General features: G+C 38.7%; 1 protein-coding gene across 1 annotated transcript in view; it reads left to right on the forward strand.

The window, feature by feature from the left end:
• The first annotated feature begins 312 nt into the window (after positions 1 to 312).
• The window catches only part of cfap20dc (CFAP20 domain containing), a 30,248-nt gene continuing 12,322 nt past the window's right edge, over positions 313 to 18,238 (forward strand). The window contains 12 exon segments of the mRNA XM_051074621.1: positions 313 to 585; positions 736 to 825; positions 2,255 to 2,348; positions 2,449 to 2,521; positions 3,473 to 3,587; positions 3,749 to 3,896; positions 4,348 to 4,494; positions 6,994 to 7,166; positions 7,280 to 7,388; positions 9,311 to 9,409; positions 9,518 to 9,643; positions 11,128 to 11,450. Of these exon segments, the coding sequence (XP_050930578.1) occupies positions 565 to 585; positions 736 to 825; positions 2,255 to 2,348; positions 2,449 to 2,521; positions 3,473 to 3,587; positions 3,749 to 3,896; positions 4,348 to 4,494; positions 6,994 to 7,166; positions 7,280 to 7,388; positions 9,311 to 9,409; positions 9,518 to 9,643; positions 11,128 to 11,450 (1,518 nt within the window). The 5' untranslated portion in view covers positions 313 to 564.

Consider the following 18,238-nt stretch of genomic DNA (forward strand, 5'->3'; position numbering starts at 1 on the left):
CGAAGGTAATTTCAGACAGGACATCTCGAAGAATTGGCACAGGTCATGACATGTTGCACAACCACTCAGTCAAATACCTCAAGTGTATGTGCTGAACAAAACAATACTACATGTACTACTGTTACATTACTCTGTCATACTGTCACCAGCTCGCTACTAACAGTAGCCTATACTGTGTCAATAAATTATGTGGACCATCTTTCATTTACTCAGTAGTGTCACTAATGTTGTCATGGACATGGCCCCCGAAGCTAACTATTCTTACGCGAACATTATTACCGGTTTATTAGATAGTTAACGGCAGCGTCTTGGTTCGATTTCGTCCAACCGTTGCTGGTTGCCACAGTAGCGTCGCGTAACCATGGAGACGTAACCTGCGTTAGCTAACCGCAGTCCCACAGTTCAATACACTAGCTTCCATCTTGTTTACCTGTTGCAAACGATGAGATGTGCAGCATTTCAGTCTTTGAAACGCTTTGGGACAATATAACAACCAGCATACTTAACGTGGGTAAATAAACACGTTAAATTCCCCCCCACACCGTTCACGTGACGTTACATAAAATGTTCAGGAATAGTTACCAGGTACGTTTATTTTAACTCATTTCAGTTAACTTACGACTGCTACTCTTGAAAAGCAGCTCTTTAATGATATGTATTCGTTGGACTGGTGTGAGTTTTTAGCCTGTAACATTGCTATAGGCTGATAATGACAGCTCATTCTGTCTCTTGCAGCGTGGAGCTGTGGTTGAGATCTTCACCGGACAGGGAAAAGACCCTGTAGCAAAATGGAAACTCTGCGGAGGACCGTCAGCCATACATAAGGTGAGGTTTCAGCGTTGCTAGTTTAGCTTAGCTCATTCTTACAGTGATTAAACACCCTCTTTATAACACAGAATCAAATTTAGTCAAGCTTGCACCTACAAGACCCATATAGGTAATGTATTAGTTAGCTAAACATCACACACTCAGTGAACACAGAGCTGAATTATCTCCCCTGAATGAGACAGTGAATTAAAAATTTAACATTTAGACTATGCTTCAAAAGAAAAGCAGGTCTGTAGCTTGACACAGTATAGGTGCCCATGTGAGATGTATATTCACGGACCAGCCGTCTTTGGGTGGGGGGTGGGAGGGGTAAAATTACAGGAATATAGATTCGACATTAAAACAAACAAACGTAAAGTGCATAATAAATACAACTTACCATAACGCAGCAGCAGGCAGCATCAGCTCTCCTTAGCCTTAGCAGCACGGTTAGCTGTGAAGTTCGGTGCTCTCAGTGCAGCTACACCTGTTGCTGTGGTGGCCCTGAAGACTTGCTTCTGTCCTTCTTGTTCACGTTTTTTCTTCAAAGAAACTGGGTTCAGGCTTGTCTTTTAATGCGGGTTACTCTGTCTCTATGTGTCAAAGCAGTTTTGAAGGCTTCATTGCTTCACTTGATAGCCTGTTGACACATATTATGTAGAGGGGGCCTGGAGCATGTCAACCACCTGTTCACATATTCAAGGCCGTATTTTAAGTAGGACTTCTGGTATTTCCCACTAAATGCAGCTTTGTTTTTCTTGACAGTCTTAGGCTTTTCTGTTGTCTCATCGTTGGGCCTTTCTCCCTTTAAAAAGGCGCTGTCCAGAGACATTTGCTTTTAACTTATTTTAGCTAGTTAGCTTGCTAGTAATTTGTCGGGCATCACAGCCATGACAGAGACTGGCGTGTCAAGCGGTATCACGAGGAACAGACGGATTTTTCAAAATAAAACATCCCGCAGACTCCAATAGTTAGTAAAGTGAAATAGTATAAATTATTTATTCTTTCTGTGCCTCCGCGCCCGGTGGTTGGGGACCGCTGCTATAGAGCTAACTGGTCCATAAAATCACAGTCTTACATCAAATTTTTAGATTCCCACCTGAAATTCTGGATTGCTAGTGTTAGACCTGATGAGAGTGTCATTGTAAACCCAGGGAAAATACGATCTCATGTTATCACTGAATTGAATTGTTAGAGAGGGGAGAGAGAAAATCTTTATTGTAGATGCAGAAGAACACTGCTGGCATTTTCGACTGCTACTACCACTGAGATTTTTTTTCATGTCACAACATAGCTCTTTTTGACACAGACTCAAAGATTATATAGTCTCTCAAAAACAAGCATTTGCAGTCAATGAGAGCAGTCACACTGCAGGTACACAAAACTGGTCATGCTCAGCAAGGACTTAGACCTAGCAAGTCTTCCTCTGTATTATTTCTTCCCTCAGGAGTATAATAAAGAAGTCAAAGGATTTGTTTACTGTCTGGAGGGAAGCAGCCAGACAGTCAAGATGCAACTGCCAGAGAATGGGAAAATGTCTCGTAAGTCACTGCCATACTTGTGCTCATTTATTAAGGTTGTTTTGCTTATTTCCACTTGTCAATAGTAATTCATTTTTTTGCCTATTCTTTTTTTTCTTAGTTGGGCTTCTCCAAAGATTCTTGGTCCTTCAAGTGAATATTCCTCAGTGCAGAGATTTTTCCATTGAGCTGATGTAAGTACACCAGTCAGTTTAACAAAAAATAAATAAATAAATAAATAAATAAAGAGGACATGACAGCTTGTGGGAGCTGTTTTGGATTTCAAATCTTTGACATAGATAATCTTTCATGGAGTAAATGAACATTTTCATTTCATTTAAGAGTAACTAAGAAGAGTTAATATTGTGATATACAGTAAAATACAGATGATAATTAACAAAATAATGAATCACAGGAAATTCCCCTCAGACCACTAAAAACTGAGTAGAAGACATCTTATTTGTATTCAGTAAGAAACCCCTTGAGCCACCTGAAAAATGGAATGCATAATTTTTAAAATGATTGTTATGTAGTTGTTTAAATAACTGTTAAATATTAAAATATTGCTAAACTATTTGCTGCAAAGAAGGCTTTTATCTCACCAACAAATTGTTAATTGTACAAGGTTACAAACTAATAAGCCAGATTTGTAAAATGTAGAATAATGTGTGGATGTCAAGTGCTGATTTTACCAGAGGCGGTTTTGATTGTGTAATCTACTTCAGTGAGCTTTTGTTGATATTCCTGTGAGACACCAATGTTCTTATGGTTAATAAAAAACAGCTAATGCAACCGAGGCCATGCTGGAGTCTATATTTGAAGTCTTTATGAAGTGTTAATTTTGATTAAAGCTCTTCATTTGTGAATTCGCTTCATGCTGAAATTCATATTATTATAGTTGCAGGCTGTGGTTTTATACAACATACAGTTTACATAGAGGAAGCAGTTTCTTACCATAAGTTACTTACCACAATCATGTTAAGAATCAGGGGAACTTTGCCATTGCTCCTCTTCCATTTGTGTGTCTCATGTCAGATTTCACAACACTTGATACCTGAACAGCAGTCTTTCTGGTCAGGATTTCTTAGTGCTGCCACTGATGGTGGTGATAATTAATGTTCTGGTCTGTTGTTTGTTATTCACAGGATAACTGATTCAGAACACCTGAAAAGAAGACTTCACCTATCAACAGTGCACAAAGAGTTGACTGCCACACTTTTACATGCAAAGATACCTCTTGTGGGACTGAAACGGAATATTGTAAGTCGCTAACTTATCCTTGACAGGTTCTTCTAGTATTTTTAGATTGGCTTTTAGCTATGAGCTTTTTTCAGCACCCATGTTCATATTTCATAAAAGGTCTTGAGCTGTATCTCTGAGGAATCCTTGTAACTACATAGTCATTGTTTCTATTGTCTCAGTGGTCTACTTTGTGCATCGACCTTGTCTCATTCACCGCTGAACTGTTCAAGGGACTTTTGACACTGGATGGCATCACTTTGTTTGCTACGTGTAAAGTACGCAGAATCTTCACCATGAAAACAGAGCCCACAGGAATGTCAGATGATGGTAATGTACTTGGTCACACCTAAATGATTCATGGAAAAGCAGAGTTTTATCAGGTTACCTAAAGTCCCCTCAATGAGTAGTTATTAAAGAGACACAATAGCTAAGCAGTGAACCAAGTTCACAATCTTTGCATAGATTTCTTGTGAGTTCATATGAAATTGTGTTTGGAGAGAGAGTCAGACAGCTAGTTGTTCTCTGTGGTAGCTGGCTGAAAGCTTAGTGGTGTTTTTTTTGTATTACTCTGATTTAGCTCAGCAGTGCCAACAGCTGCACTCAGTGCTGGCAACTTTGTGCACACCAACACTACCTGCCAGTAAAGACAGCTTGTCATTTTGTATTTGTTAGTTGATCAAAGTGTTACCTCCATTATGTGATGTCATGTCATGATAATCTATTTCTGGTTTATTCTATGAATATGATTAATCTGACATTGTTCTCATTTTAAATCTAGATATGTTTCTCGGTGGAGCTGGACTCATGGACTTGCTCCCTCGCAGCTGCCAGTTCCCACCAGATGTAAACCATGTAACTCAGATGCTGAACATGGAGAATTTGCAGAGGGTAGACATGAAGACTGGCCTTGTGAGCTCTGACTGTGGTAGGTAAGATAAAATCAAAGGATTCTGATTTGATCAATAAATAAATCAGCAAACATATTCTTAGTATAAAAAAGTATAATGAATTTCAGGTTACACAGCAACATCTTACCTAAGTTAACAAAGCAAACAACTTGCATTATGTGGCCAAAAGGGAACCCTAGTCCACATACTTTTGTGCTATTTTGATGAAGGGCTGTTTTTCATGCTTTAGGCTAGATCCCTCATTTCAGTCAAGGGAAATCTTATTTCTATATAATACAATGATACTTTAGATAGTAGCGTGCTATACTGTGGTGCTATGGTGAGTGTATGGCGAAGGCCGTTTCCTGTTTTAAAATGACAAAGCCCCTGTGCACAAAGCAAGGTCTGTAAAGAAATGGCTTTTGGAGCTTGATGTGGAAAAACTTCATTGGCCTGCACAGAGCCCTGACCTCAGCCCCAACCAACACATTTAGGATGAATTGGAATTCAGTCAGGCCTTAACATCTAACATCAGTGGCCAGCTCACTAATGCTCTTGTGGCTGAATGGGAGAAAATCCCTGCTGCCTGTTTCTAAAATCTAAGAGTGGAGGCTTTTATAGCAGCATATTAATACCCATGGTTTTAGAATACAATGTTGAACAAGCACAAAATATTCAGTCCACATACTTTACTTTTAGTCATTTAGCGTCTGTCTTCTCTAATGCACCACAGCAGCAGGTTCATAGAATCTGTTGTTCTGGGACTAACTTTTGGCAGCAATTCTGCAGGTGTGAATTCATACATTTACAATATATAGAAGGATACAAAGAGGTATCATGGTTCAGGAGATGGTTGCACATGAGGGGACTGTTTTCTCCACAGAGACTATGATGATAATCGATTTGTTTTCCTCGCATGAAATTCCTGTGGTCTTCATTTTTGTGTTCATTTGCACCTCACCTGTACTCAGAGAGCTGCAATTATCTCCTCATATAAAAAGACATGCACCAGTAATCCAGTTCTGCCGCCTCTGTGGCCTTTTTTATCAGCGCTTATTTATTTGTTCTGACAGCTGTCTAAGTCATGTTGAGTCAACCGGCAATGCCCACAGAAGAGAGCAGTAACCACAAGCAAAAAATAGCTTTTCATAATTAGCATCTGCATTATTAGCATAACATTGCTAATCATAATTAAAACGATTTCTATTAAAGTAGGCATCCAATTTAACTGTGACGAAAGTTGTGTGGTGAATATTGTTGCTTCAGAACCCAATCTGTCAGAAACTGTTAAAAGTAAACTATGGCAGTTTTGTCATGCAACAACAAACAAACCTCAGTACACCAAAGACATTCTGTTATTGTCAAGGTCAATACATTTTCACAGATCAAAATCTCTGCTGAAAATATTTATATATAACTATCATATATTTCATTTTATTACCATTGTTACCATATTCTTTTATGGGCTGCTGCAGATTTAAAGCATACTGAGATGTACTCATTCCTAAACCTGGGTCATTTTCAGTGTTCACTGTTGAATCTTCTGCATCAAAGGAGTCTGACTTTTTTCTTTTTCTTCACTCTAAGCACCTCCAATTCAGCTTTGTCTGGTATCATCTTGTCGGTCTTATGTGTTTGTGTGGACTGTAAGTGTGTGCTCTCTCTCTCTCTATCTGCTCTGATGCGGATCAGACAGAAAGTGTGTTTTGCTGTTAGCACCGGTGGAGTTGTCCTAATGAGCCCTGGCACAGATACAGCAAGGTCAGGTCATGGCCATGTCACGACTCCCACTGCAGCCCATTATTTTCACATAATGATATGGAACAGACTGATAGATTAAAGAAAAGACATCAACTCAATCAGCTCAGCAGCAGAGGCTAATTTATATTCAACCGTTTGTTTTCTTTGTGTGTAAACTGCATGTTTTGATCAATAGGCTCCGTCTGCTGCTGTTAACAGAATCGTGTAAAACATCATTAATACTGAATTGACACATGCAGCTGACTCTTGTGCTCAGTTCAGCTATTCTGTGACTGGACTTGAGATAAACAGAAATTTATAGTCTACTCTGGTTATCTTTGCAGTATAGTGTATCACATCTCAGAAACATACTCCAGTACATAATGTATAAAAAGCTTGTTTTTAAATTATTCTGTTCATAGTAAAAAAAAAAAAAAAGTGACTTTCAAAGGGTTTTGTCTCAAGTGTGAAGGCGGCTCCTCAGTGATCTTAAAAATGCTGCTCTGAGCCCTTCTGGCTGAACTGAACTGTCTTCAAGCTTGCATTTTTCATCTATATGAACTATGTGACCTATGTAAATCTGAGGCATAACCTTTGCAAGTTGCAGTGGCTACTTGATCATTAGTATGACTGACAGTAGGTTGAGGAAATTGCTTAAAATTTCCATGCTTCCCATATGATTGAAGGCCAAGGATTAAGGCCATAAATTAAGCATAGTCATAGTCATGGAAAATTGAATTCAAACCACAAAGATCAATAATGGTCAATGAAAGTGAATCATGGGAATTTTGTTGCAGTTCCTGATCAGTCTGGCACTGCCAGATCAACCAGTTATCGACAAACCAGATCCCATGGTGTTTTACACACAGCGTCAGGCTCCAGGGCTTCAGGACTACCTTTTCAAAGTGGAAGGAAAAACAGTGCAGCCTCAGACGCAATGGATAGAGGTCTACTCTTTATCTCGAATACGGTAAACACATATCCCACTAAATGATTTGGTCCATTGTGTCATAAATTACTGTGAGTGCAAAGTAGAATATGTTGTCTTTGAATCGTTTTTCCTTCTTTTGCTGTCTTCTACAGGGATCTCCATTCAGTAATATGAACCAAAAAGTTCCTGCAGAAAGTCAAAGCATTGCCAACCTGAGGGAGAATTTATCACATGAAGGACCTTCCCTGACTCTTCCTGAGGGTAAATTTGATAAAGAGTAAATAGTGTTGTTTTGTCTATTCTGCATTCTCTCTACATGCCCTGGTCAGTCGTCTGTTTTATAAAAATCACTGTTATCATTCCTTCCGTTCTTCATTAGTGTGTTTCTTTGTATACTAACATACTTTACACAAAGAGCTTCATTTTTTTTATTTACTTTATGTTTGGTTGTGCATGCCAGTGATTTTCTGGTTATTTGTCCAAAATATGGAAGCTGCTACTCATCCTTGACCCCAGTGAAAAGGAGCTAACATGGAAGCAGCTAATAGGAGAGGAAAGAAAAAAATTGTTACATTTGAGTGAGTTTGTAGTTGAGTATATACAGATGGGTGACCAATTAAAGGAAAAACCAACATAAAAAGGTTTTAGTAAAGTGTTGGGCCACCATGAGAACTGCCTTAGCTTGCCTTGGCATTGATACTACCTGGCATTTGAGCTCTGCTTGAGGGGTGGAACCACATTCCTCCAAAAAATATTCCCTCATGTTGTATTTTGATGATGGTGGTGGTCTAACACATAGGTCCAAAATCTCCCATAGTTGTTAAGTTGGGTTGAGATTTGGTGACTTCGAAGACTATAGCATATGAGTCACATCATTTTCATACTCATTAATCCATTCAGTGACCCCCCTATGGGTGGAGACAGAGCCAACCTGTTTTTCTGCTCATTTTTCAGGGTTTTCCTTTAATATGTTACCCATCTGTGAGGGGTGAGAATAAGGTGCAGAAATTGTGAAATGCACCAAAAAGAAGCTGAACCCAGGGAGGAAAATACAGGTGACAAGTTCTTGGGGAATTTCCAGAGAAGCTACACTTGTGCCCAGTGAACATCACATCACACATTATAGTTTCTTATTTGGAAAAAGCGCGATGCCTACTTTCTATCTTCACCCTCTTGGACAAGTGTTCAGCAAGCTTCCCGAGCTTGAATACCAATATTTCTTCTTTGCCAACAAAGTAAATCAAAAGCACAGTACGTAGTGTCATGTTTCTGAAGTTGTTTCACCTTGGTCTCATAGGTATGCAGTGAAAATTTCATTAACTGATCAGATGATGAAGTGAAAGAATATGTTTGCTGAACTTAAATGGGGCTATTGAGAATGTGCTCTTGAGTGTTAAACCATACAACAATGTAGACGCTGATATAATAACAACGTAAATTAAAATCAAAATAACAATTCTAAGACAATTAATTTAATTATGGTGATTAATTAATTGAATTGAATTATTAATTGAAAAATAATACATTGTTTTAATTACTCTTTTTTGCTACTGCAATTAGAAAATGAGGAGCTACAAGACTTGCTAGTGTGTCTGGCTGGCTCTAACTCAGTACCTGCGAATATTCTATGTCCTGAATGAACCTTGAAAATTCCGCAGCTTCTTTTGTCTGGCATCAATACAATGTGCACCTGTGCAGATTAGGCTAATAGCTGTGTGACTTAAAGTGAACTGCCCACTGCAAAAGGGCACACTGTATGGCTCTCATCACGGCTCTATTTGGCCTTCAGATTGTACACGATTATTCGTCTAAGCACTGTGAATCGGTAGCATTACCAAAGAACCAACGCATGAACCAAATAAGAGTCCCAACTCTTACAGACTATGTTCTCCCAACCAATTCATAACAGCTTTTACAGTTTGTAATACACCATCATTTGAGCATGACTGAATGCAAAAATGGAGGATTAAAATTTCTTAATTCAGCTGAACATAATGTAGCTGGATGTATTCTCTCTGCGCTGAATGAATGTAAGAAGCTCAGTTACTGAAATGCCTTCATTAATAGGGATTTTCATGGTGCATAATCAGTTCAAAGATAGGCTTCTGGCAAGCTTTAATAACATTGTTGTGTGACTGTTTTGTGTTATAAAGCTTTTATAATGTTGAAAGTACTTTATGTAGGAACACCTGGCAGGTTACAGCCCCATCCCCCAACAGACAAGCAGGGATCAAAGAAGCCACAGGTCCTCAGTGCTGGAAGAGAGAGGCTAGCATCGTCAGGTAAGCTGCGTGCCCTGCATGTTGTATTCTGTGCTTATTTGGTGTTAGGCATGCTGATTGTGTCATGGTTTAGTCCTGTATCTTAAAGTGTTTAATTCCTATTAACAGCCCATTCTGATGCTGTGCCTGGTCGCCACAGAAGGAATAAAACCAGGGAGAGGCGCACTCCTCCGTCTGGTGAGCAAGAGCAGCAACCTCTGACCCAAACAGAAAAGACAGAGCACCTAGCAGCAGGTGAGGCTCACATCTGCTGTGAATAGAGAGGTTTCAAGACAGCAGGAAGCAGCAGCAGGAGGACATGTGCACTTTCAGACTGAGTGATGGTTAGAAAAGTGTAAAAAGACAGCGAACGATGGGAGCACAAGACAAAAGAGAATAATATGCATGTTGAGCGATACTGATGTCTACTTTGCATGCTCTGATTTTACCAAGTAGCTCCCTCGTACTTGAGAAAAACACCTATTCCTACTCTTAATTTATAAATTAGATCACTTCAAAATATTGCATGAATTTTAATGAGCCTCATTCTGTGCTGCATACACCATCGCATTTGTTCCCCCAGTTTTAATTTTGCATAACCCACGTCAAGGCCATTTGCAGGATTTTTTTATTTTTTATTTTTTGGTTGAAGTAGCCCCTACTCCAACCCACAGACTCCCTTCCCGCCCCCCACCTCGCCACCACTACCACACACAGGCACACAGGATCACCTACACCCGCTCTGTGCTCCCAAAATGAGTGCATGTGCTCCGAAAGCTCATTTATGGATGTTTCTCCACCGCAGTAAGCTCCTTTGCTGCCGCCCTGCCCACAGACGGAAAGTAGTTAGTTCATTAATGGTAATGTGGCACATTAAATAAAAGTCAGAGGGACATCTCCTGGGCCCAGGGTTTGCCACACAGTGGGCAATTAGAGAAAGTGATTACACTGTCAAGAGGTTCAATTGTGCTCAGTCATTCAGATAGAGGTGGCTCTTTCTTTGATCTCAGGCCTATCATGGAGTTAAGGGATTTGTTTCTTTGCGAGCTCACCTGAATGGATGCGACTTTCATTTAAGGTTGGATATACATTCAGGAACATACTAATGTCAGATATTGCAACGCTGCTGTGAAGATTGACTGTTTTTATTTAAACAAAAACAGAAACATCTTAGTGCTTGGAAAATAGATGTCAAAGCCAGTTATATTTTTAAGCATGTTTGGACAGAGCTGTCATTTCATGAGTGACAATTTAGCAATAAACTGGTGTTCTTAGTAGTGATTATGTTGTTTATACTGTTATACTCTCATTAAGGTATTAGCATATCAGAGCTATTAACAGAACCTACAAAAATGTCAGTACAGGAGAAATTAATGTTCACTTTTGGCAAGCAATGGAATTCATTACAATCTTGCATATTGTTATTGTGAATTTTTATGTGCATATAATCAAATGAACTTATAATGACATCAGCCACATTATGAAAACATTAAAGAAGGATTTATTACTCACTGTAATTAAACTCCTATAATTATTCTATACACTAGTTTCTATGGCCAAGTCCTCTATAAGTATTCTGAAGGACTTACTAAGTATTATAGAATATGTACACTCAAAGCCCTAAACTCCATTATTTTATGTCACAAATGTGCAACTGCATCAGTTTCAAAAAGGGAATTTACTCTTGCTTGGGTGAAAACTGTCCTGCTTTTGTCTTGTCTGATAACCTTTTGTTTTAGATGAGGGTAGCTTCAGTCCTGCAAGGGAAAGTTCCAGAGCCGCTCCGACCCCAGCAGAGTCTCGCTCCAGCTCAATTCGTCCAGGTTTGTCCTCTGACCTGCAGGTCTGGAGCAGCTGGGAGAGTAATGAAGGGTCCGAGCCCCAGCTCACTCTCCAAGAGGAGGTGTTCATTTTCTCGTCCCAGCCTCACTCACCCAAACGAGGGCAGGGCCAGGGTGACCAGGAGAAGATGGAGATGGGAGATGACCGGGTTCAGAGCAGGAGTGGGAGGCGGTGTGAGGCCCAGCCTGAAGATGACTTTATCGGCAGTGAAAGTGATGAGGTACATTTGCTCTGCGGTAAAGACAGAAGTACACTGTACTTTAGAAGCACAGGCATTTGAAGTGTATCTAATGCTGACACTAATGACCATCTGCCCTGGAAAGCAATTTAGATGCATTGCATCACATACACTAGTAGTTTTGACAAATGCCGGATTTAAAAACTGTGATCTGCCCATTTTAGGAGTGTAATTTTATTTTTTTACAACAGCAGTTCAATTTAATCACAGTTTATCAGCAAATATTCAGTCCATCATAAAATGCCACATAATGCCCACAGTTTGATTCAGTTAAATTTGATTGAATTTAGAATTGAACTTGAAGTGTCAGTCTGTGTGTACTTGTATTTTGCAGTCTGTGTATTTTGTCAATTCTGCCATATGTACACACATACAGAGGATTGAAATTTTGTGGCTCTTAGACAGTGCAGCAAGGTAAACATAAAAGTAGTATACACATAGAAAAATATATATACATATTTTTTTAAATAATACAAAAATATAAATTGTATCATTGTAATATTACACATTTCACAGTACACTTTAACTTCAAAGGTCAGTGGCTTTATTTATCATCAGATAATTTAATAGCTCTGAGATTTAAAATAAAGAATAGTATTTTTCTTTATGCTGAGCAGAGAAATTCAACAGTTGAACTACGAGTACAAAGATGACTATCTTCAAAGAAATGCTAATTGCTTTTACTTATTTAAAACTTTATAATAAATCTGATAATTCAGACTTAAGAACCTAATTTTGTTGCACAGCTGATTAGCCTTAATATAGTGTTTTTGGCATTCAGGTAATGTATTCTGCGCACCATGTTAAAGACAAAATTTATCTATACTGTATTTTTAATGTACTGATTACATCCTGTAGTCATGTATGAATAGAATATATTTGGATATGGAATATATTTCCAGATCATGTATAATAGAGTCAAGGACGATGAAGTCCTCTCTAAAACGTTAACAATAAATGTCAGGTTTTGGTATCAGTAACTTATTGTCTCTCTCAAGATTCACCATTCACCATTAACATTGTGTGCATGTGCAGATGTGAACTCAAACCAGGGAGGTCTAGTCAGAAAAAGCGTATAGAATAGTATTGTTAGAAAAATGGGATTCTTTTTATTGTGACCTTTGTAAACGGCAGGTACGGTCCTTGGTTCTTATCTCCTGTAAAGCTCTATCCAGAGCTGACATTTGTTGGTAGATTTTACATTTCTTGTGGGTTTGGAGAACGGTTTTATATCTGTATTAAAGTGCACAACCTTCTCAATTTCCTTGGCTGCCATTTTAGATTGCTTGCAAGCCAAAAATTGTTTATTAGCTTATTATCAGTACTCCCCAAAACGAAAAAACAAGTAGTTGCTGTTGGTAAGGAGGGGGAAAATCACATGACTCATGCACAGACACACACACACACACACACACACACACACACACACACACACACACACACAGGCTGTGTAAGAGACCATGTAGCATTTCCAAATGCTGCCTGAGCCTATATTAATACTGTTAAAAGTAACAAACGCACACTCATCATAGGAAAGCATTGCCTGGGTTTTGACCAGTAGAATATTGTGTACAGCATGTTTTTTATTATTCCTTTTTTTTTTTCAAAAGACCTGCTGTAACCTGTCTGAACCAAGACAATGCATCACTGGACTGAATGATTGAAAACTAGAGTGGGTGCTTGGCAACCATTGGCATTTCTATTACTTGTCTCAACTGGACATTTGCTCTGTTGCCACTAATATTGTTATGGCTACAGTTACAACTAATAGTTGTATGTAAAAACTACCAGTGCAACTTCTTAGAGAATGTCCATTGGTGCTCTGGGAAATAAACTGATAGCAACTACAGTATATTAGACAACTAAGGTTAGAGAAATGCATGCACAAAAAATTAAATTACAGCACTGCACAGTGAAATAACACTGAAAGTGTGTCTGAGGGGTGTGTTTAAAGGAGCACCTCTTCAAATTAACACATTAAAATCAGCTGCCATCACTCGGTATGAACTCGGGTTAGAGGGTGAAAAAAGAAGTCATTTCATTCTGTGAGAGCAGAGTACGTTCATTTGATCCTGTGCAGTGCTCAGTATTTTGACACAACCAGCAAGAAGGCCATTTTTATGTTTTCTTCCTTCCCACCTACAACTTTACAGTGAGTTGGTCATTTTGAAAATGACTATTCTTCACAGGGGAAAATGGGAGAATCACACTGGTTTGTAATATCCAAAGAAAACACAGTTTTTCTAAAAGGACGCAGTGGCTATTCCCTCAGGTATCCAAAAAGATCATATATTGGATAACCACAACTTTTTCCAAGTATAAAGTACTCTCCAGCGGGCTGGAGCATGGTGAAATGTTTTTTGTGATAGATTTTTATGATGGCTGATGGAGAAAGGCCATGTGTGGTGGAGCTCAAAACTGCACTGCATATTGCCACATACATTGAAAACATATTGTGCTGCAGGACTGCTAATTGTTTCTTTCAAATATTCAGTCTTGCTTTAATCACCGTTGCTAACTGCTGCTTCACAGACTCAGTTCCAATGTCGACACGAGAAACACATAGCTGGTTTAAATTAATACAATATGACTGGCATCACTGTTTTCCTGATACATTGGCATTATTGAGGATTACCAGTGGCAGTAGGTCAGATAGCCAGCTGTGGATTAGGTGCAGGAGGGTTTTGTTGAAGGGATTTTAAAGGCTTTTATTGATATCCAGATCATTGTTAATATACACCTTAAAAAGGGTGTGTTTCCTCAATAATGGAATTGTGGCAGGGAAGCAGTGGCCAGGGAATGTAGATGTTTGGTTCCTGTTGAAAATAATAGCCAATACTGACAAATGTAATGACAAAGATTTGATATGTCAACAGGGAAGGGCATTTTTTTCTCAGTTATCATGAAACACATTTGATGAGTTACAATTTAAACATCAGTGAGCAGTGATGGCTCACGTTAAACTATTTTAAGTCATTTACATGGCTTGCAAACTGTAATTTTGTTTTGTGTGACCACTGTGATGTCTCTCCTGCTGTCTGTAAAACGATTTAAAACTATAATTACTGCCTTGTGCTTGTGTGCCAGCCAGTCCAGTTGAAGGTAATTAGTATGTGAATTCTTGAGCTATGGAAAAAACATGTTTTGTGAGGTGACAGTGACCTTGACCTTCGACCACGAAAATCTAATCAGTTCATCTCTGTGTCTAAGTGAAGTGTTTGTGCTACATTTGGAGAGATTTCTCCAAAGTGTTCCAGAGATATCACATTCACAAGACTAAAAATGTGTTTTGTGAGGTCACAGTGACCTTGACCTTGACCTCACCTTGAACGGACAAATCAGTCAGATATACAGGTTACATTCCAAGGAAGCCACCAAACATCACAGATTCAAAATGAGTGAGAGCTTAGGTTCCAATTTTCTGTGAAGCATATATGTGAATACAGAAATTAAAATTATTTTTTGTGTTAAATGTCATCTTGCAGAAAAGCTTGTGTATATTACCAAAAAAACAGGCAAAACACATTGCAACTGCGTTTGAGGTCCAAAAGCATCTCTAGTCTTGAGTAGTTTAAACAGACCAGCTCATTAAACCCCACAATGTTACCTGCAGGAACAATAGTGAAGAGTTGCAATCTACTGTATTTCAAAGGCTTTGCATGCCAGATTTGTTTATGAAATAAAATAGATTTATGTATAAAATAGATTTATGTGTTCATGCAACACAGGTTGGGAGATATGTATTAGCATTTAACTTAATCTTTGCAGTGCTATGCGCCATAGCTTGCTAAGCGACCATATTGCACCACCCTGGCTGTAAGTGATAAACCAAACTCTGGTTAGTTGCCATCTGACAAAGGTTGCCATGATTTTGATTTTCATTCATTCCTGGCAGGTTGCTCATATCTCAACTTGAAGCAATATAATCTTTCAAGGTGTTGCATCAGGTTCATGCAATTCTTTTGAGCTAACATTTGTTCTTAAACATAGAGAAATATTAAAAACAAAGCAAGGGACTTTCGGTGTATTAACTATTTAAAAATGAATGAGATACAATGCAGGGATAACTGTGCAGTAGTGCAAAAAGCTGCATCCATCCCACTCACACTCAAACACTCGTCAAACAACATGCTCTAAAAACACAGGCTAGCACACACACTGCAAACCCACATGCTCACAACCACACCCATATAAAGCTTCTCAATAATACATATAGTTCATTGTTTATTCACTTTCACTTATGAAAATGATAAAGCATAGAGAGAAGAGCGAAAACAAATAACATATGGAGCAAGTGAGATAAAAACCTCAAGGGGCTTACAATGACCCTTCACCCCAAAACAAAGCTCAGAGATGAAGAAAACACCTCAAAAAGAGACAGCAAAGGGATGAAATAGAGAGCTGTGAAGAGTCCTGCAGTACTAAGGAAAGCTTCAAGCTGTTAGATTCAGTGGTATCTTATAGACTTAATATATGTAGATATGCTGGCAGCCTGGGTGTGAGTATTTCACAATTGTGCCCTTCATGTATTTCATGGAGAACTGGTAAAAATATTCTAGAAATAAGGAGGGTGCCTCTTATTACAGTGTCTTTTCAGCACAGAATCAGGGATCATCACTCTCACAATATACGGAAACCAAATCTGACATACAGTATATTTGGCAAGATGCATAATCAAGTGATGGTCTGGTCTTCTCAATGTCAGTTTTTAAAGTAACTGTTTAGGTAATGTAGAGGAACAATATTAAATAAATATTTCACCACAAACCCACAAGAAAAAGATAATAAACCCTATGGAATGACCTGAACTTCTGCATTAATTGGTCATAAAATGTGATCTGATCTTCAATTAAGTCACAAGTACAAACACAATGTGCCTCAGCTAATAACACAAACAGTTTAAATCTTTTATGTTGTCATTAAAAACATTATTAAACATTCACAGCACTGGTGGAAAAAGTAAGTGAACATTTGAGTTAATAACTGGTCAGACTTGATTTGGCAGCAATAACCACAAACAAACACTTTCTGTAGCTGTGACTCAGGCCTGCACAACGTTCAGGAGGAATTTTGGACCATTCTTCTTACAGAACTGCGTCAGCTCAGACTTATTCTTAGGATGTCTGGTGTAAATGGCCCACTGAGGTCATTCCACAGCATCTCTGTTGGATTAAGGTCTCTGACTGGGCCACTCCAAAAGGCGGATTTTCTTTGTTTGAAGTCATTCTGTAATAGATTTTCTTTGATGTTAGGGTCATTTTCCTGCTCAACTTGTACTGAGCCTCAGCTGGCAGACAGCCACCCTGACATTATCCTGTTAAGATACTTTGATGAACTTGGGAATTTTCCTACCTCCTCAACGACAAAGAGCTGTTCAGGCTCAATGGCAGCGAAGCAGCTACAAATCATGAAGCTCCCTACACAGTGCTTCACCTTCAGCATGATGATTTCATGTTGGTATGCAGTGCCCTTTTTACACCATGCATCTTGCTGCTTGCTCTTCCCAAACAGTTTAACCTTTATTTCATCAGTCCACAAAACGTTTTCCCAGGAGCGCTGTGGAGGGTCAGGGTGATCTTTGGCAGACTTCAGGCATTTTGTAATGTGTTTTTTAGAGAGAAGTGGCTTCCTCTATGATATTCTGCCATGGATATTATGCTACATTCGACGATGCTCCATGATTTGTGTATCGTTTACAAATGAACAGAGATGTTGATTTTTTACAGTGATTCCTTCAAGCATTTGGTTGTAACTCTGGGCTTGTTTTTTTTTTTTTTACCTCATTGGGCATTCTGTTCCCAATGCCTTTTGAGTCATCTTAGCTGGACTCCCACTTCTAGAGAGAGTAGCCAAAGAACTTAATCGTCTCCATTTATAGACAATTTGTCTAACTGATGAATATCTAAACTCTTTGAGATTACATTGTAACTCTCTCCAGCTTTATGCAAATCTTGACCTTAAGTCTTCTTAGATCTTTTTATTCACATCACCAGATGCTTCTTGTGAATTACAAACTTACTTTTTACAAGTCAAAGTAGCTCTAACCAATGCCTCCAATCTTGTTTCATTGATTCGACTGCAGGTTTTCAAACTCTTGACTCCAATTAGCTTTTGTTGATGTCATTAGTGTTGGAGTTCACATATCTCTTCCAGCCTACACTGTGAATTATGTGTTCAATATAGACAAGACCAATACAATGATTGTGTTAGTCAGAATACATTGTGTTTGTTCATAATTGTGACTGGGATGAAGATCTAACCATATTTTATCTAACCATTTAAACATAAATACAGGTAATTCCAAAGGGTTTGCGAACTTTTTTGTCACTGTATGTTTGGAATATAAAACATCCCCCCCCCCCCCCCCCCGTAGACTTAAATAGGAGCGTTGTAAAGTTTGTAGCTTGCTGCTTCGTGGACAACAGCAGCTTTGATTCACAAACAGTCCCAATGGATTCCAGCTGCGACCCAGTTTCACAGTGAAAGAAGAAGTATCAAAACGTCCATAGAAACTCTCCACCAATTCTTCAGCATAATCACTTGTGCTCTGTCCACACATACTGTATAAATGGTATGTTCCAATGGCTAAATACACAGCGTAGCCAGCTTCATGTTAGCTCTTTACATCTACATTCACTACACTTGCCTATATCTGCAGGATGGTCAATTGGTTATCATGTGTTGTAGTGTGACAGAAGTGGTTTTTGCTACAGGAGTCTTTTTTCCCCAAAAAGTTTCTGTGGGTGTTTTGATACTTTTTTTTTTTTTTT

This window comes from Lates calcarifer, linkage group LG12, assembly GCF_001640805.2.
Source record: "Lates calcarifer isolate ASB-BC8 linkage group LG12, TLL_Latcal_v3, whole genome shotgun sequence".
Classification (NCBI taxonomy): domain Eukaryota; kingdom Metazoa; phylum Chordata; class Actinopteri; family Centropomidae; genus Lates; species Lates calcarifer.